At 35.4% G+C, this 23,490-nt stretch overlaps 1 protein-coding gene across 7 annotated transcripts in view; it reads right to left on the bottom strand.

Annotated features, from left to right (window-relative positions):
- The window catches only part of LOC150110046 (nucleoside hydrolase-like), a 119,239-nt gene that overhangs the window by 16,136 nt on the left and 79,613 nt on the right, over positions 1-23,490 (bottom strand). For 6 of the 7 annotated variants that reach the window (XM_090397698.1, XM_090397681.1, XM_090397672.1 and 3 more), the window contains 2 exons: positions 12,933-13,157; positions 9,176-9,464 (listed from right to left, as the gene is read on the bottom strand). In XM_090397698.1, coding sequence (XP_090253824.1) covers positions 9,176-9,464; positions 12,933-13,136 — 493 coding nt within the window. In that variant the 5' untranslated portion in view covers positions 13,137-13,157. Of the gene's footprint in view, positions 1-9,175; positions 9,465-12,932; positions 13,158-16,196; positions 16,317-23,490 lie in introns of those variants that run through there. The other variant, XM_090397653.1, reaches the window with a different exon arrangement.

Raw genomic sequence — 23,490 nt, 5'->3', positions numbered from 1 at the left:
TTCGACGGACTGTCATGTCAGAAACATTAATCCCATTAGCTGCTAAGTCTCTGTTTAAGTCTACAACAGACAATCTTGGGCTCATTTTGCTTTTCTTAACTAGTAAATGCAGGTTTCCGTATTCGCTCACATTTTCCTTTCTCTCAGGAGAAAAGGTACCTATCTCCCTAAATCTCTTTAAAATCGCATTATCACCAAACCAATACCACAACCATTGACGATTTGTTTTTGAGTCATGAATGCATGCTGAGAAAGAATACTGATTTTGAAAGCTTTCTTGAAAATGTTTATAGCTACACAAATGAATAAAACACTACAAATGTCAACTTCTTTACACTATTAATAACACATCGCAGAGAAACTTAAAACACACTGCACTCAACCAAAGTAGCGAACTCAAACCGAAACCAGAACTGAAACAAAAACCAAAAACTTGATGAAAATTCGGCTTGTTCTGATTAATTTGTTCGCTACTGTACTACTACTACTACTATTATTATTACAATGGAGTATATTTAAACAATAAATGCATCAGAAATGTAATAACTATAATAACTTAATTGTACAGGATGATCAAAGTTAACGTATACCAGTTTAAGGCCTTCTGGAGTGCCATCCAGTGATGATCCAAATGCTGCGAAATTTGTAGGAATAGATTGTGCATCATGAGGTATCTGATGGAGAAAAAAAAGTTCCAAAATTTACTGCCATGAGCGTAGTAAACACCAAATACATAGAGTATACATATCACGCAACTAGGCAGGTGCCAGGAGGATTTAAAAAGATAGACAGGATTTTTCCCTTCATTTTGGTTGTAAACATGGTCCATACTGATGACACTAACCTTGCTTCAAAGTGCTTTTTGCTTGTGAAGCTATACAACCTAAATAACTGCAATGCTGTTGCTGCACTTCGCGAATTTTGTATCCTGAAAAAATGTCGACGAGGTCCACTATCTCCATGTTCTCTGAGACGAACGATTAGTCGTTTTGAAGAAACAGGATCGTTGGGAGTTAGACCTGGCAGAGATCGCAAACCAAACAGTTCACAACAAGTGAATGAAGTTGTTACTACCGTTGTGGAGCATGCAATGAATAACAGCATTGGTTTCTGCAGTGCATGTGCTGTATCAAGACACTTGGATGTGCCATACACAGCTGTCTCTGAAAATTCTACAGAAGATTCTGCATTTCTACACATTCAAGATAACCCTGAACAAGAGTTGAGCCTGCAAGGCGACTGTCATTTGCTTTAATTGCTTAGTGGAGATGGACGCTGCGTGCCCGTGGATAATTTTGTGGAGAGAGAGATGAGGCTCACTTATACCTGAACCAAACTGTTAATACCCACATTTGCCGGGTATGGGCTACGCATGCAATCCTACAGATTCCTTGCTACCCTAATAATCATCGTCATCAGCAGCATTCACCCAAGTTACTGGCTAGTAGTGCGGGTTTACAGTTTCGTTTCTCATTGGTCCATTCTTCTTTGAGGCAATTCGCCAGTTGGATTCTGTAACTCACTCAGTTACCGCCGAGAGGCATCGCAATATGATAAACAATTTTGTTGTACCACATCTGCAGCAGTTCCTTGTATGAATTCAGTCATTTTCATGCAGGATGCCCCCCCCCCAAATCACACATCGGTCGATCCATACAGGAGGTTCTTCGAGAATATTTCACGGAAGCCAGAGTGATCAACCGTGCGTTTCCCAGTGCATGGTCGTACAATGTATTCCTGCAAAGCTTAGCAGCATTTGGCGCGCCACAAGGTCTTAAACAGGGATACTTTAATTTTGATCACCCTTTATATGTTCATAAAAATTTTCTATCTATACATTTTTTATGGCTAATTATTTTAAAAAATCACTCGCCAGGATGACATAATTGAGTTGCCGATTTTAAACATTTTACAAAGTTATTTTTAATGGCATACTACCCTACTTCCATGTACACTATGTTCCAAATTTTCCGCCAAAATTTATGTGGTCTGCTAATTGCACAGCATTTTGCTGATTATATCTTGCCTCCTTTGCAATTATTTTCCTTACTTTTTTATTTTAAAGTATTTTCCCAACCTCTAATCATGAGTAAAAGAATTAGTGAGAAAAAGTGGAAGTGTGAAAATGATTCAAAAATCTCACTGGAAGAAAAACTTGAAATAATAAAGAAAAAAGAACAAGACGAGTTCAGAGCAAAAATAGGACAAGAACACAAAAATGGGTGAATCAACTATAAGAGCAATTTTAAACAAAGCTGCTAAATACAAAGAGAAAGGTAAGGCTGCTTCAAGTTCATCATGCATGCACTCGAAATCAAAGTATCATAATGACTGAATTAGAGAGACTACTTTCTACATGGATCGAAGATTGTAACCAAAAACGGATCCCACTCAGTACTGACCTTCTTAAATCAAAAGAATTAAGTCTCTGCAACCTTGAAAGGCTATCAATGAAGAAAAAGAAGAAGAATTCCACGCTAGTGCTGGGTGGTTTGAGCGTTTCAAAAAAAGAAATAGCCTGCATAATGTTCTAATTGCAGGCGAAGTTCCAAGTGCAGATAAGGAGGTAGCTGCAAATTATCTAGAGATTTTGCAGAAAATTGTGGAAGGAGGCTATTGTGACCAACAAATATTTAATGTCGATATAACCGTCTTTTTTTGAAGCATATACCTTCCAAGACTTTTCTGAGCAAATCAGAGAAATCTCAGCCTAGTTATAAAGTCGCAAAGTCGAATGAAATTACTACTAGCAAAATGCGAGCCGTCTGGAAGCACATTCTTCCATATTGTGCAAATTTAGAGGCTTTCAAATGAATCTAAGTTAATTAAATCTCATTCTGAGAAATTGAGTGATTCCGACCTGCTAAATTTAGATGCACAGCGGGAAGATTCTGAAGAATATGAAGAAAATTTAATCACTGACAAGCCCAAAGAGATTTCACAGAATCAATTTGAAAATATGTTGAAATTTTTTCTTGACAATTATTCATAAGACTATTACACTTTTTTAATATAATCTTTGTCGAGTAGCTTTATTTTATCCTCCTACATGTTTCGCCAATCTTTTTCTATTGGCATCCTCAGGGAATACAAACTAGTAAGCTAAAATGAAGGTTACAGACTAGGTTATAACTGATGGCTCTAATTCATACAAAAAATTAGTATTGTGCGTGACAATGTGCGTGTCTCGTTAACGTGATTTATTCGTTATGGCTCATGACGTAATTGTTATGAAAGTTCATTTCTTTGATGTTTAATGATCTGATAAAAGTTTTCCAAATTTCTGGTAAAATTAGACCTTGATTCTTGTTTAGGTTTTCAGTTTTACGGGCGACTGTAGCTGCTTCTTTAAAGGTTCTTGAATGGTAGTTATCTTCTATGTATGGCATAAGGCTCTTATCCCACTCAATGTGATGATTAGTAGAGGCAAAGTGGCATGAAAGGCCTGAAATGTCTTGTCTGTTATTTCTGACATATCCTATGTGTTCTTTCTTTCTCGTTTCAAAGCTTCTAGAGGTCTGACCTACGTAACTAATACCACATGAGCAAGGTATATTATATACTCCAGAGTACTTGTAGAATGGGTGAGGATCTTTCGGTGATCTTAAAAATTTCCGAATAGTGTTGATTGGTTTGAATGCCACTCTGATCTCATGTGGTTTTAAAAGGTTAGCTAATTTTTTGGAAAGGTTGCTGACAAAAGGAATCGTAATTGTACTGATGTATTGGACGTCATCACGTTGTCGACGTGGTATATCAGTAAAGAGAATCTTGTTATAGAGTCTTTTTGGGTAACCATTTAAAGAAAGTTCTCTGGATATTGTGGTTAATTCCGTTAGTAGGTCATCGTATACTGTATAGCTCTTTTCTTGAGACTATGGATAATGCTAAGTTTCTGAGCTATGTGATGAGCTGAGTTGAAATGGAGGTAACGTCCAGTATTTGTAGGTTTTCTGTATACAGATAGGTTGATACTATTATTGGATTGTTTCTTTATTAAAATGTCAAGGAATGGCAGTTTTTATCTTTTTCCATTTCTAATGTGAATTTGATGGTATTGTGGAAACTATTGATTTGGTTGAGGTAATTCATTAGTTCTTCTTTCGTATGATCCCAAATGATAAAGATGTCATCTACATATCTGTACCAAATTTTCGGTTTTGGAATGATCTGGGTTAAGATTTTTTTCTCTAGATCTTCCATGAATAAGTTAGCACAAGGAGGTGAGAGGGGGCTACCCATAGCTAATCCAGTGAGTTGTTTGTAGATCGTTTTTTGCCAAATAAAATAGTTAGAAGTTAAACAGTGATTGAACAAAGTAGTGATGTTTCTTGGGAACAAGTTGTCTAAGATGTTGATGACTTCAACCACTGGAGTATTAGTAAACAGAGATGTAATGGCCATAAATCACGTTAACGAGACACGCACATTGTCACGCACAATACCAATTTTTTGTATGAATTAGAACCATCAGTTATAACCTAGTCTGTAACCTTCATTTTAGCTTACTAGTTTGTATTCCCTGAGGATTTCAATAGAAAAAGATTGGCGAAACATGTAGGAGGATAAAATAAAGCTACTTGAGAAAGATTATATAAAAAAAGTGCAATAGTCTTAATTTGAAAATATTTTTCTTACAATCGAAGTTTATAAGCAGCAATGCTTAGAGGCTGACCCTAATGAAGAGAGAGAGAGAGAGAGAGAGAAACAATAAAATTTGCAGAATAGTAAAAGAGGCAATAGGGCCAAACCGCCTGTTGTACGAAAAATAGAATGCCCGCCAAACTATGTTAACTAAATTCTTTGTTAAGAAGTAGAATAATAAATTTATGTTCTGAATATGTCTTATTGTCTTTCAGCTTTATGGTTTTCCTTTAACTAGATCCTGAGATATACCCTAATTCTATCATAAAAAAAATTAAGGATCAAAAAAGAAACTTGAGGAACGAATTATACTTTGCCCCATAGGTTATTATATTCGATTAGTGCGTTTTCGATTAACGCGCCTGTTTTAAAGAACGCATTAGGCGCATTAATCGAGGGATTGCTGTATATATGCTTATAAAAATGAATCCATCAAATATCTTAGTGAACCGAAAAACTAATTTTTTAATAGTGTGTGTGTGTGTGTGTGTGTGTGTGTGTGTGTGTGTGTGTGTGTGTGTTATTACTCTATATGCATGATGATGATGATAATGATTATTATTATGTAATATTTTGCATGTAATCTATGTCCTTATGTACGTATTATGTATGTACTTATATACACAAATTTGCACATGTATGCATTAGAAATAGTATGTAGGAACAATAAAAATTAATTTTGAAATGATTATTATTAAATATTTAAGGTGAAACACTTATGCCACTACACAGTCATGCTAAGACATTACTTTAGTCCAACCTACAGAGTAACTAGAACAACATATCAGAAAACACGACAACAAACCATGTAACATATATAATCACTACGGAAAAAACACCCGAAGCTTCTACATAGTTGGCATGACCAACAAACTGCTATTCGACGACAGAAACAAACCTAGGGAACTCCAGAGAGATGAAACAGGTGCTATATAGGTATTACAGCGAGACTAAAAATTATTAGATGAAACTAGGCACGCACGCACGCACACACAAATATAATGAATTCCTCTCGAAGACCAATACAAAGACACAAACACGCCATATTCAAATATAACCATCCCCCTTCAAAAATGTTAAACCGTGCTCATGTAGTCGCACACGCGCCATGGGCGCGTGTACTCGTCTATACAGGTTAATCGGAAAAAGTGAAAAATGCATATATATATATATGCTATGCTCTGCAGAAGCTTCGAGGAAGACAGCAAAAATTCCACCCAATTATTATTCTTATTATACCATATCTCCATGGAGTCTGAGGACTCATACATAGCATTCATCTACTTCGCTAATGGAGTTTTTTTTTTCTTTCGAATTCAAGTCCTGCAAATAAAGGACATTGTTGTTAACAACCGATCGTCTTTTTTCCATATTCTTTCTAGATCAAAGTATATAAGCAGTTTATAGACTAGCACTACCATCTTTAGATAATCAGTCAAACAAAGAAACAAACAAAAAACTGCAACGGTGTCTTATACTGTTGGGACTAAGTATCAGGTGACACAACAAGAACAACAACAAAAAAAACAACAACTAAAGGTTTATAGATGATTCATGTGTTTGTTTCCTCCTTGGAGCATTAATTTTAATCGCTCCTTAATTTATTATCTAACTAATACTTTACATAATGCCAAAATGTTTCATTTTTACTATTTCAAAAAAAAAAAAAAAAAAATCAAAGTATTATTTAGTAGCTAGTCCGAAACCGTGTTTTCAAGCAGAACAACGCATTAACAACATACTTGTGTTGTTATTTTTTATTATTCTTTTTTTTCATTCAAGAGTTTACTGACTGGTATCGCTAATTACCTGTTGTCATAAAAGATAACTTTCTTAACCTTGTATTGAAATGAGTGAAGGCTACATTAAAATGGTTCTTCAAGCTTTAGTAAATTCGACATGTCGTGTAAACAATACAAAAAACGTCACGTGTAACTATTATATCTATCCGACTGACATTAGCATTCATTTTTCAGTAAAATCAAAGCGTTGACAGTTACATAATTCAGTAAAGTGTTCACAAATCGGAAATTTCACACTCAGAAAAAAAATTAAAAAAGTATTATTTAAAAAAGAATACTTGCATACGAAAGTTAAGTAATTCTCATATCAATAACGCATATAAAGAACAGATTAGTGTTACAACTCATCATCATCAAATTCCTGATATATACCCTCAAGGGATGTACAGGATATCATAGTACTACATGAAAAATTACATCACTACTAACTCCTATCTACAATTTCCCTCCAAATGAACTCTGGTGATGTCGAGTTGGGGTGGGTTTTAGGATTTATTCCAGTAGCTGACTTTTCGCTGTTTGCCCTGGTTCCCTGGTGAAAACAACGGGGGGGGGGGGGGCTTGTTTAACCGAGCGACGCCCCAGCCGGCATGAAATTCTGTTATGTTGTACCATCATTTTATATTGTGGTTTAAGCCATTAAGAATACAATTTGGTCGGCTAAATCCCAAATTGCCAGCCCATCCTCGTTCGTTCAGTATCCAGGTAGATTCCGATTCCTAACAGGGTGCACCACGAGAAGGTGAGGATTGGATATTAGGTCAGAAGCCCTGGTCGGTTCTCCGCATTCCTTTAAAGGCTATGTGGAGGTCTCTTCTCAGATATATAGTTTTGACTCTTAAGCACCTCAGAATTTTGCATGATGTTATATATTCCTACAGATCTGAGTTGGTCGAGGGATTAGCGTACCTGCTCTCCAGCCAACAGGTCACAAGTTCAAATCCTGCTACGAACATGGATGTTTGTGAGTGTCTTACCTTGCATATTGCTATAATCTTTGGCACAGTGTGACCTTTCACTGTTAAAACCATAAATTATTATATTCACCTACTTGTCTGCAATATTTTTTATGTATTACTTCCATACACAAGAAGCCACAAGGCCTATATCAAATAAATGCTGTGCATGAGCTGGGAGAGGGTAAGCGCAAAGTAATCTGTCGATCCTCTTGAAGAGCTGGAGGTTGTAGTCATTCAGAAATACTTTGGGGAAGGCCGTTCAACAGAACTGAAGTAGATGGAATCAAAGACTTGGAGTAACAGATTTGATGAATCTGTAGTTCAATATGCAGTAATATCACAATTATCACACCATCAAATACATAGCCAAAGCAGTACAAGGAGCACACGGAAACATCTAAGACTCTTCAAAGGACAAGACAACAACAACAACTTCAAATAACCCAACCCTCAGTTAATCCACCCTTAAATGAGGTAGCATCTCACATGACTCCTGGAAAGTACGAAATAACCAGGGGAGAATATTCCTGATGTGCTAGGTGTGCAGTGATCATCCACCGAATAGCACTATCACCAGCATTATATTTTTGGATCTATTCCCGTTATAGACTCCCCTAATGGTTTCCAGACTTCGCGCGATTCCTAAAAATAAACATAATATACAAATGTTTCACTAAGAGGACACTTTTCACCATATAAACATTGCATCACATTCGCGTTAATAGGCAGGATGTGTTCAAAATACATACACCTTTGACACCGTTGAAAAGATGTACAGATGAGCAGATCAAATTCTTTGCGTTCTAGTAGTTTTAAGCTGCTCAGAAGGCGAAGCAGGGTGAGCTCTGAGACAAGATTGGTTGACACAATAATCAATCCAACCTGAATGTTGTCATTTGTCATGAGTTGCTGTTTTTGTTTTCTGAAATTCATCTCTTTTGCGTGTGTGAATTGACGTGGTAGGGAAATTTTTATATATAATACAGACAAGTTTTTATTATATAATTTTCGATAAATTTATGACTTTTTTGTCCATATTTACAATGGAAAACAGTATTGTAGTTGGAGGTAAGCCTCGTCCTCCTCTTCCAAATTTTTAGCCTTTGAGTAATTCAAATATATCAACCAAATATAGCATTCTCCTTCATTATTGTTTTCTAACATCTTAAAACAAACACATTGTCCCCAACTCTGCGTATATTTGGTTACAATTAAGTGATAAATTAAAGCATTCAACGTTATCCCACAATTAATTACATTAAACCAATTAAGAATAGCAGTAACGCACTCAGGATTTAATCTTGGTTGGGGGCCCAAGTTGAGTAGACGATTTGAGATACACATTACACATCGCATACGACCTATAACTGAGCATCTTCAATGATCGCTAATTCATAAGTAGTATAGAAATAGAAGACACGACACGACATAAATAAAAAAAATTAATTTTAATTAGGAAAAGATTTTTGGAAAATTTTCTAATGTTTTTTCCTTTTCGGCGTCACAACTCTTCCTATTTAAATGAAAATTTAGAAATTCTTTTAAAAGGATGAAGGAGATACTAACTTTCAGTACAATTTTGAAACTTTAAAATTATCCTAAAAACAACAAAATTATAATCTGGCTTAAACATACAATTGCAGCCATTTACAATGCAATTATCCATATTACTTAAATTAACATATTAACCGCATCATAGAAGCACATTCTAAATAACTAATCATAATTGATAACATATTTTATTAATAAAAACAAAGATAGATATATTACCATTTATGTTTCCTCCCATTAAAAACAATTCTTTTAAGTGACTGGTGAAGTTGGAATCTATTCTAAGAGCTGCAGCAATGTTCGTTAGAGGTCCGAGAGCTACCATCGTCAGTTCTCCATGATGTTGTTTCGCCAGGTTTATCATAGCATGTGGAGCATATTCTTCACAAATTTTCAGTCCTCCAGTTGAAAACGAAGATGCGACATTTCCAAAACCATCCTCTCCGTGTACATCCTTTTCTTTCACTTCAGGAATAATAGGAAGACTGCATCCACGATAAATGGGAATCTGATAGGAAAACCGAAAAAAAAGTTTCTATTCGATATAATTTTGAAATTGAACGACAATTATATATACCCGCCTTGACGTAAACTTTTTTAATATCTAAAAATGAGAATAGATTTTACTAAGTGAAAATCTAGCAAAGATGGTTACTTTAAAAAATTTGAAACGGGTTTCAAATTAATTGATTGTACATTTTCTTTCATTTTTATCGAACACTGACCAAAATGGCTCGTAAATGTTATAATCAAATGAATGTGATGACAGTTAATTTCCTACTGGATGATTTTTATTTTCGTGTGTACCATTCTTAATCCTTGTCACTATGTTAATAAAAGAAATTTTCGTAAGCAAATTTCACCTGCACGTAAGAATTCAAGTTGAGAACAGTATATTAGTTTAAAATAACACTCTTTTTGAGAGAGAAAAAAGTGAAAAAAAAAATTCAGACAGACCGAGTAACCTTGCAGAAACAGTTCATATTGTTCGATGGTCCTGACTACGCAGTTCTCGTTAATCGCTATCCAGTTAATGAGGAGGTAGAAAAGCTAAAACAGAAAGAAAGCTATCGAAGAATAAAAGAATAACTTTTACATCCTCTGTAATAGCCTCTGTCTACAGAATTAATAGCCAACTAGTCATTCTTTTGATCGATACAAACAGAATAAAATGTAAACTAAATTCATGAACTGCACAAGTATACCAAAACGATACTGAAGTTCTTTCAGAGGTTTGTAATTTCATTTTCTGCTTTTTTTTTTTTTTTTTGTAAATACATTTTTAAAACTACTCATATCATTTGTTCTCATTGTGTCTTATGAAGTGAACAGCAGAGAATCGCTAGACTTAGAAAAGGACCGCGATCTTTATCCGCTGTGCGCGTGAGTGTGCCTATGTACAAGGAGTGAGTAATAATGCTTCAGAACAGATCATGACCTACGCCAATATATCTGACTAAACAGTTATATGTTTCATTAGCAGATTAATTCACTCCTCTACAGTTCTTCTAAGGCTCTAATTCTTCGCTAAAATTTCAACAATTTTCATCGTCAGCCGTTTGCATGTCAACGCGGATGCCAGACAGATCATTTTGGAGATGAGTGAAATGAGATCACCGAGATTGTCGGAGGGACTGGCAGAGCGACTTTTGAAGGTGTGAAGTGATATTTCAGATTCTTGTCCCTATCGACTTGGAGAAGTAATAATTTGTATAGTTAAAAAAAAAAGAAAAAAAACCAACCCACGAACAATTTAGTATACCTTCTTATAATTCACTCAAAATCATACTCATGTCATTCCCCATCGCTCCAGTCTTGGAAGCCCTGGATATATCCACATATGCCTCATTACTAATTCAACACCTAAACTGCTTGGAAAAAGAAGTCAACGGACACCATAGTGTGAGGAACAAACAGCCATGGGGCCCAACTTAATAAGATGTAAAAACCTCCTTTTATTGCGATGGCTACAATAATCACACGAAGTAAACTTTCCACAAGCCACGATAGCGATCAATGGGAATTTTAGACCATTCTTCCCTGTAGGCATGTAATGAGGTCATGGACTGTTGTTCCGCGGATGTCCCTTGACCTCACCAGATGTCCCAGTTCATCCCACAGATTTTCAGTAGGGTTGAGATCAGGGCTCTGTATAAGCCATTCAATGTGGTGATGTTTACGTCTACAAACCACGCAGTTACAGCATCCACAGCCTTTTGACACGGTGCATTGTCTTGCTGAAAGACACATGGTCAGTTCCTCAGAAACGCCACGAAGTAGTAAGTATTGCATTATCTTTCAGATACCTCTTGGAATTCAATTTTCGTGGCACCATAAACAGAGGTTCAAGGCTAAACCAGGAAAAATTGGGTTATGCTCTGGTAACGGACGTTCACTGGGCATCCGACGCGTATACACCTGTCCATGTACTCGGTAGAGGGTGTAGCGTGATTCGTTGCTCCATTACATAGCTTTCCAAGCTTCCACGTTCCACTCTATACTCTTTGCACCACTGAAGGCAACGCTGACTATTGTTTCGGGTAATGTGGGGCTTGCATATTGCGGTCCTACCATGAAAATCCATGTTGCAAGCATCCGTTTTGAATGTTTTTTGTGCAGATTCTTGTTCCAGTCGATGTCTAGAACTCCACATTGAACGTGTATGACGAGGAATGGCGTTTTTTACATATTATCCTTCGTAGCAACCTACGGTCACGTTCAGTGAGTGTGGTGAATCGTTCACTGCGGGCAACACTTACAGTTGACTCCCAGCGCTTCCATCTCAGTATAATATGACTGATTGTTGTCCTCGGATGGCCGAATTTGTCAACAATTTGCCGAACATATAGGTCTGTAACATGGCATCCTAGTTAAATGCCTCTCTTAGATTCCGTCAGTTCCTTTCTCGCAGCCATTTTACTCAGACACAGTTGCACTGACTTAGAAGCATCATATTCCTCTAATTCATACCGGTTACAAACACGTGACTCATTATATCGCACGATGCGCTTTGTACATGGTGGTGCCCGTTAACTTCTTTCCACTCAGTGCATATTATATACACTATCCTTTTTCGGGCCTGAAATGAGTCGATGAAGTTCGATGCCTGCTCTCTTCCTCCCTCCTTCCCTCTCTTTGCGCGCGCGCGCGCGTGTGTGTGTGTGTGTATGTATTACAGACCAAACATCGAACTTCATCAAGTCATTTCAGGTCTGAAATAGAATGGTCTACCGCCTAAGGATTTCACTGTGGTTTTCCAATAAGCAACCTACTGGTTGGAGATCGGAGTTACTCACTCAATCAACCAAGCCCACATAGGAATGTACTGCATATGCAATATCACGTTCAATAATTTTACCATTTATTGCAATCTATTAGTAAATTAAATATGTGTGTTGTCGAATTTCTCGATCAGTCATATCTTGTTTTGAAGGGGAAAAAAGATACAAAAGATGGTTAGCATTGCTGATCTAATAGAGATTATATCTAATTACCCTTAGACCATATTAAATAGACTCGTCAGGTTCTAAACATCACAAGTTTGCTTTGATCATGTGTTGAACGTATGATGATGATCATGTAGGAAATACAAACATATAATATTTTTGAGCAACAATGATTATTCTTCATAAGTGTGTAATAATTGCATAAATGAAACATCTTGCCCTGCACCAACACCTATAATATTTTAGGTTCCTCTAAAATTGTATATTGGGGAGAGCTGATATTGTTATCGTCTCTTATTCACTGATGTATATCCCTGAATAAGAGATGATAAACTAGAGAAAATTTAAGGGAACGTTGCGATATACAAACTTTTGAATAGGCCTTCGTAATTATCCCTGAGAAAAATTTAGAACAATAGTTTCAGTGCTTCTGAAAACGATTGCGACTAGCCAGATTTTGAGTACCGCAACTCTACAAGTAATATCAAAATCTAACCAGTCGCAAAACTTGCTCTCTAAGAAACACTTACCTGAGTTTTCTCGGATACAACAAGGACTCGCATTACGTTCTGACAGACGTTATTTACTTCAGTATTCCCATTGACACAGGTTATTGCTAATATGTCCGAGTTTTCAGCGCTAAGAGCTAACAATAATGCTAGAGCGTCATCCACTCCACCGTCTGTATCGATAATCAACCTCTTCTTTGCGAAAACAACCTTTTCAGAGGACATCTTCTCTTTCAGGTCTAATGCCTGTTAATTAACCATACAGAAAACTAAATATAAATAGCCAAAAAATTAAAAGATGTGGGTAAAAAATGGCGTGTTCTATATACAATAACTACCAATAAAAAATAACAATTTCTTAAACTAACACAATGAAAATCAGTAGGTTTTTATCCACAGACGTAGAAAAGTTAACTAAATTTTAGTAGCCTACGTTCAACAATCTCACTTAAATGTTACATATGCATGTCGCGCTGAATGACAAAATGGCACAAATTCACAGTATAGTAGAAAGTAAACTGCTGTTTTGATACGTTGAATTCAAGTTTATAGCTAATGCATAAAGGATAATTAAATAGGATTTGGACTGGAATGAGATGTTTTGAATTATGAAATATATATGAATTTTGAAACTTGAAATATGTCCTATTTCCCTTGTATATTAGTTGTCTTAGTAACAAAACCAAAAAACATGTTTGGTTTTTGTTAATAACTTGCCTGATCTTTGTTAGCTAATGCACTGTCTCATAAAAACAAATCGAACCTGTGAGACCTGATTAAAGCAACAGCCACGACTGAATAATTCGGAGTTGCTTGAGATAAAATTGATTTAAGAGTTATTATACGTGCTTAGCTAAATTATTCTCTTGTATGTAAAGTAAAGATAGAAAATTCTTTTACATGATCCTTTATGGTGCAGTCGTTAAAAAAATTTTTTTTTTAAAAGAATTAATACATTTGAATTATAGCAACGTAGATTAAGGATTTGGTCCCAGCCAGAGGCGTTTCTTAGGAAAACTTTGGAAAACAGCCGCACTTGTTTGGTTGCTGTAGTACTGTATCAAGCGTGTACGAGGACTGGATTAACCATGAACAGACATCCAGCAGAAGGGCTCACATTGGTCAGCCACGCGTGGTTGATCCTAGAGGTGAGCGTCGGGTGTCACGACTGGTATCTCAGCAACGACGTACAATATTCACCCAGCTCATCCACCAGTACAATAGTGGGGGCATTTCGACCCATTTCTACACGCATCATGCGCTGTACCGTGCTTCGCTTTTGGTTCCACAGCTGGAGACCAACAAGAGCACCCATGATTACGGCCAGGTATCGCAAACAACGCCTCGCATGGACCAAGGAACGTCGGCAGTACACACTCCACAAAAGGAAGAATCTTGTCAGGAGTGATGAGTCCCGTTTCCTGCTGTACTATGCTGATGGCCAGGTTCGCATTTGGCGTAAACAGCATGAAACCTTATTCCCCGGTTGCACAGTTGGGATTCAACAAGCCGGTGGAGATGGTATATAATCAACGGACCTATGGCGTGCCACGAAAAAGCTGGGGAGCTTTTTCGTGGCACGCCATAGGTCCGTTGGTTATCACCACACAAACACGGAATAGTAAACGCTACAGGACTCTGTTAGCCAACCATCTCTATCCATATCTGCAAGAGGTCTACCCCGACCACAGTGCCATCTTTCAACAGGACAATGCACCTTGTCATCGTACAACTACTGATGGTTGTAGGAACATGACAAGCAATTCGTCACATTGCCTTTGCCCCTAAACTCCCCTGACTGTAACTCAACTGAACATGTGTGGGATATACTAGAACGGGGTGTAAGAATTGCTGATCCTTCTCCACGGAATGAGCGTGAACTGACGGAGTTGCCGAAGCGGCGAGTTACGCATGGAGAATGTTCGACACTTTGTGGAATCTGTTCCGAGGCGTCTGCGAGCTATGATTGCACAGAGAGGTGGACCAACGAGTTATTAGGTGGGTGTTCTTAATGCAAAGCTAACTCAGTGTATTATTCTCAGCAGCAATGGGACAAACTGATATGTTAAATGCAAAGTCAACAAGAGGATGTTACAGCCTGATAAAAAAAAAAAACATTTCTGCTTCCCCTAACAAAGAAAGACAGAATAATAATGATATTGTGGGATCCAGCTTCCAGACCGCCTTGTCTCTGTAATTTGTAACCACTTCTAATTCTCTATCGTTGACCTTGGTTAAAGGATCACAAGTGCACTTTACTGAAGCATGGGTTCGTGCATAGACTTATATTCTTGTTTCTTAACTGAACTGTCAGAGGAAATCCCGTTATAGGTTCGATTCAGTGGATCTCTTTCTAGGTCTTTTTTTTTTTTTTTTCAGTCGGTTCCGAAGTTCATCGATCTCGACGAACTTCGGAAATAAATAAATAAAGTAAATTTTATTTTATTTATTCATTTTTTTTTGTTTATTCTAACAATCAGAAAAATCGACCGTAGAACTTCCACACACTATTGCTGACAACATTACGAGATGGGGGCAGTTGTTTGTCGCTCTCTGGCCTCGATGCGCGCCTAAAATCATCCATAGCCAATGGCTCAGCCTTCGGTTCAGGGTGGAGACCACTCCACCTATATTTCGAAAACGCCAGCTAGGACTTAAAGAACTCCGCCTGCTGCTTTGTGATTAGTAAGGTTAAATGCTTCGTTTAATTTATCATATATTCATGTTTATCATCAAAAACTTACAACTAATAGTATAGAAAATAATATGGTAATGCTAATACAAGCTACTCATATACTTCGAATGACGACTTTTTTCACATACTTGAGTATTTTCCACACTTTACTTATTAGTATTATTATGCTAGAATCAAAGTCTTCGAGAGAGAAGATAAAGTAACACATCAAAATGTTAGGCTTAACTCACTTAACGTTAGAATATGACCAACAGCTACTTCACGAATGTTGGCATCAAATATTACCTCTAAATTTACAGAAACCTCGTTTAAACTTATCCTGAGTGCTCAGTGCACCTTTGTAAACTAGCAACTCTTAATAGCTCCAAGTATTAACTTAATTAACAGTACAAATAAACAAGAAATAAATTCTGAAGGTGAGAAAAAAGTACTTCAAATTATCCATGATAAAAATAATTATAAAGAATTTCTCATGAATAGTAACAAAGTTCAGCAAATGTATATTTTCTGCACATAGAAGTAAAACAGATATATGGTTTATGCAGCAAAGGCGATTGTCCTTGGCAAAGTAAATGAATCTCACGGCTTACCTGACAGGATGTAGTTAAACCGGCTATATCCGCTGCCATCTTTCACCGCTCCCATTCATTGACACAGCAACATTCACATGTTGAGTGAGTCCAATGTCAAATGAAAGTCATCAAGGGCAATTAATGCAAGATAGTCATTCATCAGCAGACGATATTACAGCACTGTTGGTATTATATTTCGTTGATAATTTAAGCGATACGAAAGTAGCATATCAATCCGTAAATGTATCGTTGTTGTTGATATGTTTTACTCTTTGTGATAAAAACAAAAAAAAAAAATCTGCAATACATAAACTAAGAAAGAATGATTTTTGTTTTAGAAAACTTTGAAGAGCATATTGTGCTAAGAGTAGCTATGTTTCTTAACGTTGCATTGAGGTCACTGAAAATACTAACTAATACTAACACTACAGCTAATAATAATAATAATACTAATTTCTGCTTTCTACGCAGTTTTAAGAATTTATGCTTTAGAAACGAAGTAAATTTTATTATTTGATTTGATTTGAAGTAAATAATATTTGATTTCAAAATTACAAGTATGCAAATATATAAAAATAATTTTCTGTTTGATTCTTGTAACTCTTTAATCCAAAATCAATATAAATGCTTCGAATTTCAAATTCCTATCCATGGTATGGGAATTTGAAATTCGAAGTTTAAAATGGTATAGAAATTTGAAATTTGAGATTTGAAAATAAATATCAACAAAATTAAATCGTTTTATATAAAATTATATGCAAAATTATATCGGTATTATATTAGAACTGTGTGAAATAATTATATTTCGAAATATAATATGTAAGTGCATCATCTTATTTGACTGGCTAGCAGTAATAACAACGTCTTTTTAATTAATTAGGAAAAATCTCTGACTGAACTTATAAAATAAAATGTATCTACTGAATATTATATTTGATAAAAAATTTATGGAAATGAAACAGGTATTCAGAGATGTGCAACACCAACCTTAAATTCATAAACGTCTAGACCAGTGATGGCGAACCTGTGACACGCGTGTCAGCACTGACACATTTGAGGTTTTCAGGTGACACACCTTGGATGTCGAAAAATATTGGTATTCTGATGAAAAAACTGCGATAAATCGTGTGAGATCGCTCTCAGTTAAGGCGAAGGTAGGTTTCGGTTCATTGAAAGAATTATATTTTATAGTTAGCCTATTTCTATTTTATTTTGTAGATAGAGCTAAAGCTCTTCTAATAATTTTCTCTTCTACATACTCTTGTGAAACTATATTTCCTGCCTTAAATAATATCAAATCGAAAGGGAGAAATAGATTGAGCAATGATTTGAGCGCTGTCTGTGTAGCATTAAAATCTACACACTATAGCCCTTCTATAAAGCAACTTTCTACCAGTACTCAGCAACAGAGAAGTCATTAAATGTAATGTAAGTTTGTAATTTCACTTTATTAAATTAATTGTATAATATGAATTCATAGATTTTATATCAATGTCCTGTTAAATAAATAGCCTAATACGATATGTATAAGTCACCATCTATGATTATGTAGTTAAATTTATAATGCATGTATGCAAGTGGCACATCAACAACGTCAATATTTAAAAAAAAAAAAAAGATGTTTGACACACCTGAGTAAAAAAAGGTTCGCCATCACTGGTCTAGACATAATATTTTCCTACAGATGGGTGCCAATAAAGGCTGAAACAAACAACAGCAATTTCATCACAAAATCAGGGGGGGGGGAATCGCTTGCTTTGACACTCTTCAAATCTATTCTAGTTACGCCCTTGTCCTTGTTGTGGGTAAAGGGCTATAAGTATTTATCACAGGAAAATGACTCGTCAGTATCTACAAAGTATAAGGTTAATTGAACTTTATAATTCTGCATTATAATTATAGTTATTATTTCAGGCTCCATATTACACTACGTCTTTACACATTAGCTGTCTTTGTATTTCATTCATTTGCCATTTTTATTCTCATCACTGTGTTATTCCTTACTCTATTACTCACCGCACCTATATATAGGTTCAATGGCCTGTTGTTGTTGTTGTTCACTTTTCTCCTCTTTCAACACACGAGAAGTATCCTAAGTACCAAGTATCCTAAGATCCTATTTTATCAGGTGTTGCAGTCATGAAAATGATGTGATAACATTTCTTTGGTCAGACAAAGTTATCATTTATCATAACACTTTTCATGTAAAGCCCCAAACCAGAGCTATTGAGACTTTTATTTGCACTGCGTGGTAATCGATCATTCGTATAACTCGGAAAAATAATAAAAACACAAGACACTACATTTTCAAAGCATTCGTTAATATTAGTGAGTTATCGAGAAATTATTATAACCACCTATTTTAAATACCTTCATAAAGCAGTAAAAGATAAACGTGTGCAGTTGTCAAGATACTTTAGCAATCAGACAAAATATCGAAGGATGACGTCATGATCACGCAGTACTGTTCAAGTTTGCACACATCATCTAATACTATACGAATTCGATTTAATAAAGTACTTAAGCAAAGATCGCATTATTAATTCTAAATTATTATTATTATTATTATTATTATTATTAGTTCTAAATTTTAGAGAATTATAGAGTAAACAATTCACTTTTCGGACTATGCAGAACATAATTGGACTGGCAAAATCCCCAAATTATTAATCTGTCTTCGTTCAATACTAGACTAAATACTCTGAAAGAAGTATCATGAGCAAGTGATACTGGTGAAAAGCACCAGCCAGAATTATGCATTGTTTAGAAGTTACCAGAGTCATTCTAAAGCGGGAGGGACAAGGACTGGAAAGTCGCACTCCACTCCGATTTCACTATTTTTAAATTGATTAATTATTATGATGGTTGTGGCTTTGTTTATTTATTTATTTTTTTTTGTCTATTTCGTTCAAAAGTTTCACAAGCATTTCTGTATAAGTAATAACTTTATTAATTTATTTAATTTCTTACTTATGACATTTTTTTCATTTCATTTTTCTTGTTGCTTTTATTTTTTTATTGCTCCTGGGAATATTAGTATTCAGTCCTTGTTTCATAGCCGAATGTATATAAACTGAAAGAAAGGTTCAGAAATGGACCAGAGACTTATGAGAATATAATTCAGCACTGGAGTTCCCTTGGTTTGTATTACTTAAGGAAGGATTTATAATATCCCATATTTCTATTAACTCATCTTTTAGGCGCTTCTTCAATAATTACAAGTATGCACAGACCAAGCGTTCACTTATTTTTCATAAAAAATACAACTCTCTTAAAGAGGATTGTTATGTCAGCGAGGTTTGTGCCTGGTGTCTGATGAACATCAGCAGTTCGAAAAAAAAGCTGTCAGGCCAGTGAAACCTACCTAATCATTGCACTAATAATATACGAACGGGCTCCTGGGCAGAGCTCGTGTCTTTTAAGTAGTGCAATCTAAGACAACTCCAATGCCAAGTGTTTTATTTTTATTTTCAAGAGCTCTCTAGTCAATTTTCAAAATTTTCTTTAAGTTTCTATACAATTGGCTATGAAATAAGAACGCATTTATAATATTTCTGTTTATAACGTTTTTTTCCTTTTTTTTTTTTTGTCACATCCAAGCATTTATTTGATACAGGTCTCGCGGTGTATGTCGGAGTGATATAAAAATAACTCTCAATACATTTTAAATATTTTTTACTTTATTAATTTAAATATTAAATAATCATGCAAAATATGTACCTATTTATGGATTAAGCTGCCTACACACTCAGTGATGAAGCTCTGAATTTCGTATGGTGAAATAAATCCTTTCAAAAAAAGAAAGTGCAATTTAAATTTGATGTTCCAGGCGAAGAAGAGAGAGAGAGAGAGAGAGAGAGAGAGAGAGAGAGAGAGAGAGAGAGAGAGAGACCAAACATGGGACATTTTTTTCAAGCCACTTCAAATCCCTCAATTAATATGGTGGTCATCGTCGTCATCGTTTGGCTATCACTGGAGAAGAAAATCGTCTATTGAAAACATCCATGCTCATAGTGGGATTCTAATTCACGGCTTCTGGGACGGAGAGCAAAAACCTATTCATTTTAAAGCAAGCCGCGCCTACAAAAGGTGGAAATATAATAGTCAAGGATTACCTTTTCATTAAAGCATGTTCAGGAGACCGAACATACTTCTGATACCACTTCGGACCTCTAATAAGCAAGATAATGGATGAAGTAGTCACAGTGGGGGATGAAAACCAATTGTTTCCTAAAAAAATAGATGACTAATTTATTTAATTAAGTAGAATTCTAGGAATAAATTACAACCTCCGTAGCTCAGTCGATATAGACAAAGCCCTTTGGTCAGAAAGACCTAGGTTCGATTCACGTCCAAGACGTGAGAAAACCTTAATCTTATCTCTTTCGACTAAAGGTAAGTTAGTCTCTGCCTCCGGTGTCTCATAAGGAGGTAGAGAGTTTTTCACCCAGAAACTCGGGATTTTCGTCCCTCAGAACAAGCAAGCCGGCCCCCGTGAACACACACGGATCTACAGTCATAAAATGCATATTTAATCACTCATTAGAAGAGCCCAACCCGTCCTAAGGGATGGGGGAAGAAGGAAGGGAACCCATTATGAAATAAATAGGAATAAATTTAATAGCAGACTGATTAAAACAGCTGTTCAGTCATTGAACATAATCAGCTGTTTAAGCATTCTTCTCCAAAATGGCTTGTTGAGCTTTTCCTGCTTTCCAACTAAGTCCATTTGCTCGAACCCAACCTGTCATAGCAAGGATGTTTGTGAATAGAGGAATTTCATCGCCTCAGTATGGTAACACTGCCACTGACTCAGCTCACTGGAGGTCTGACCAGAGGTCTTGAAAACAAAAATCATGTTTGTTCCCTGGAGCAAGTTTTCTGGTTTATATAACCTTTCTTTAACCTACAGCATCAATGTACTAATGTAAGGTAAGTTTACAATTGCAAATATTTGCTTGAAAAAATTGCCGAAATCATCTACAGAAAGCTTAACAGCTACTAAACCAACAACTAATCTATCATTTAAACCAATCAGTGTATTAATGATTATATTAATAAGATATAAACGGGTCAGTACCATCGTTCTGGCAGGTAATTTCTTCAATCAATAAATTTAGATGCATCGTATAATTAAATTAAATTAAATATCTAATCATAAAAAAGAATCAGCAACTGTAGTTAAATTTTAGGGGAATGGGGGGTATATTCCAAGACTGAGGTGGGCATGATGAGGAAAGAAAAACGTTAGCTGTATTAGGCTAAAAATCATAACCTAAACACTCAGTTAGCATGGCTGGTAAAAAAAAAAAAAAAAAAAAAAAAATAGGGCGAACAGTATTTACAGATATTAACGGACTTGTTTCTATGCTCATCACATCCCAAATAAACTTAACAGAAGTACTACAGAACTCATTACAAAACAGGCTGATGGCAACAACAGCTTTGGAGTGCCAAAATAGTACGTAGTGCTCCTCTTTTCCATCTATCAAATTATACCAAAAATCGACCTCTCACTACGAAATCTTAAACATTACACTCTTATGCTAAGACCCTGCTTTACCAGAAACTACCGAACAACAATAACTAATCCATATCAAATCAGATCCCATCATATAACATGCATCACCAGAAATTATAATAATGCATATGGAAAAGCAACCCGTTGATTCTATGCACCAAAACTATTAAATAAGCTACCGTAGAACATAAAGAACTTAACTTTATATGTTGTCCCTAAACTCAATACCAGCAATAACTGATATTAAAAAACGTCTGATATTAAAGAAGCAACATGCCGAAAAATAATAAAATAAAATAAATAATAATAATAAACATTTAATTGGACTAATGAAATTACTCGTTACAAAGTGTACCTACTATATATTAGTATTCTAATTATATACACGATTGGCACCTAAAACATCTTCACATAAATCAAATATTTTCTTCGGAAAGTGTGAAGAAAATAAGTATACTGCTAAAATACGGTACTTGCTACATTATTATTATAATGAAGTATATTTAAAAAAATTAAACCCTCTAGCTTTGTGTGCAGTAAAGGTATCAGAAATGGAATAATTATAATAGCTTAATATATAATAAGGTATAAAATAAAAATAGTATTACTAGTCTAATTACTTACTTACTCTAAAGGCATCTAAAACATCACAGAAAATATTCGCTTCGCAAGATGTGAACAAAATAAACGTTAAGTATACTGATATGATTTTTGTACTTACTCTATATGTGTGTAATGTCAATGCATATGAAATGTAAGGTGTATGTAATGTAAGTGTATATGGATATATATGTAATTGTATGCACATACTTGCTCATGCATATGTAAATACTATGAATATATTTTTAGTTAGTTAAACATATTTTTATATACATTTATAAAAAATATTAATGTACCAAATGTCATAGTGAACAGAAAATGTGCTACGAGTACTTTAATTGTGTGTGTGTGTGTATATAATATATATAGTATATATAATGCAAGTTTTAGTAATACAGAGCCTTATCAACTTTACCTATGCAAGTTGCTAAAAGGCGTTTTTATTTTGAATAATCTCTGGAGGAGATATAGATGTAAATAAGATTTTTTCCCTTTGGGAATAATGTATATTAGGGTTATTACCAAGTAATTTTATAAACTTGGTTATTTTACTCCTAATCCCAAGTAAGCAAACAGTTAAGTTTGCACCTGAAACCTTGGTATTTAGGGTCTAGCTACTCACTGAGGAGACTTCAAAAAAGGTTGAAACCGGTCTGGGTAGTGACCCCACCCATAATGTATTGCAGTATACATCTCTTAGTGAGATGTGCTTAACATTATGGAAAATACTAAGAATAGTGATCAGATCTTTACCCACCTTTACAATGAGTTGCCCTGGTGTTGCATCACCTTTAGACTTGAACTACGTTTCAGGCGCAAACTTAACTGTTTGCTTACTTGGGATTAGGAGTAAAATAACCAAGTCATATACATATTATATACACACACACACATATATATATATATATACACATAAGCACAATGATGATACGTTAAAAAATTTCAAATCATACCCAAAACACAATATGGGTTTCAAAAAAATAAAGGAACAGCAACACTCCTGGAAGATTTCACAGATCTAATAAAGCTGCATTGGATAAAAACAGAATAACATTAGTGGTATTCATTGACCTAACAAAAGCATTTGACACACTAACACACAAAACCTTGCTAACGAAACTAACGCATATCGGAATTGGAGGTCGTCTACTCCAGTGGATTAAATCATACGTGAAAAACAGAAAGCATACC

The sequence above is a fragment of the Typopeltis vanoorti genome, chromosome 1 (genome assembly GCF_054136105.1).
Source record: "Typopeltis vanoorti isolate ZY-2024b chromosome 1, IOZ_Tvanoo_1.0, whole genome shotgun sequence".
In the NCBI taxonomy this organism is placed as follows: domain Eukaryota; kingdom Metazoa; phylum Arthropoda; class Arachnida; order Uropygi; family Thelyphonidae; genus Typopeltis; species Typopeltis vanoorti.
Note: the sequence above shows the minus strand (reverse complement) of the source record. Positions and strands in the feature narration are given on the sequence as shown.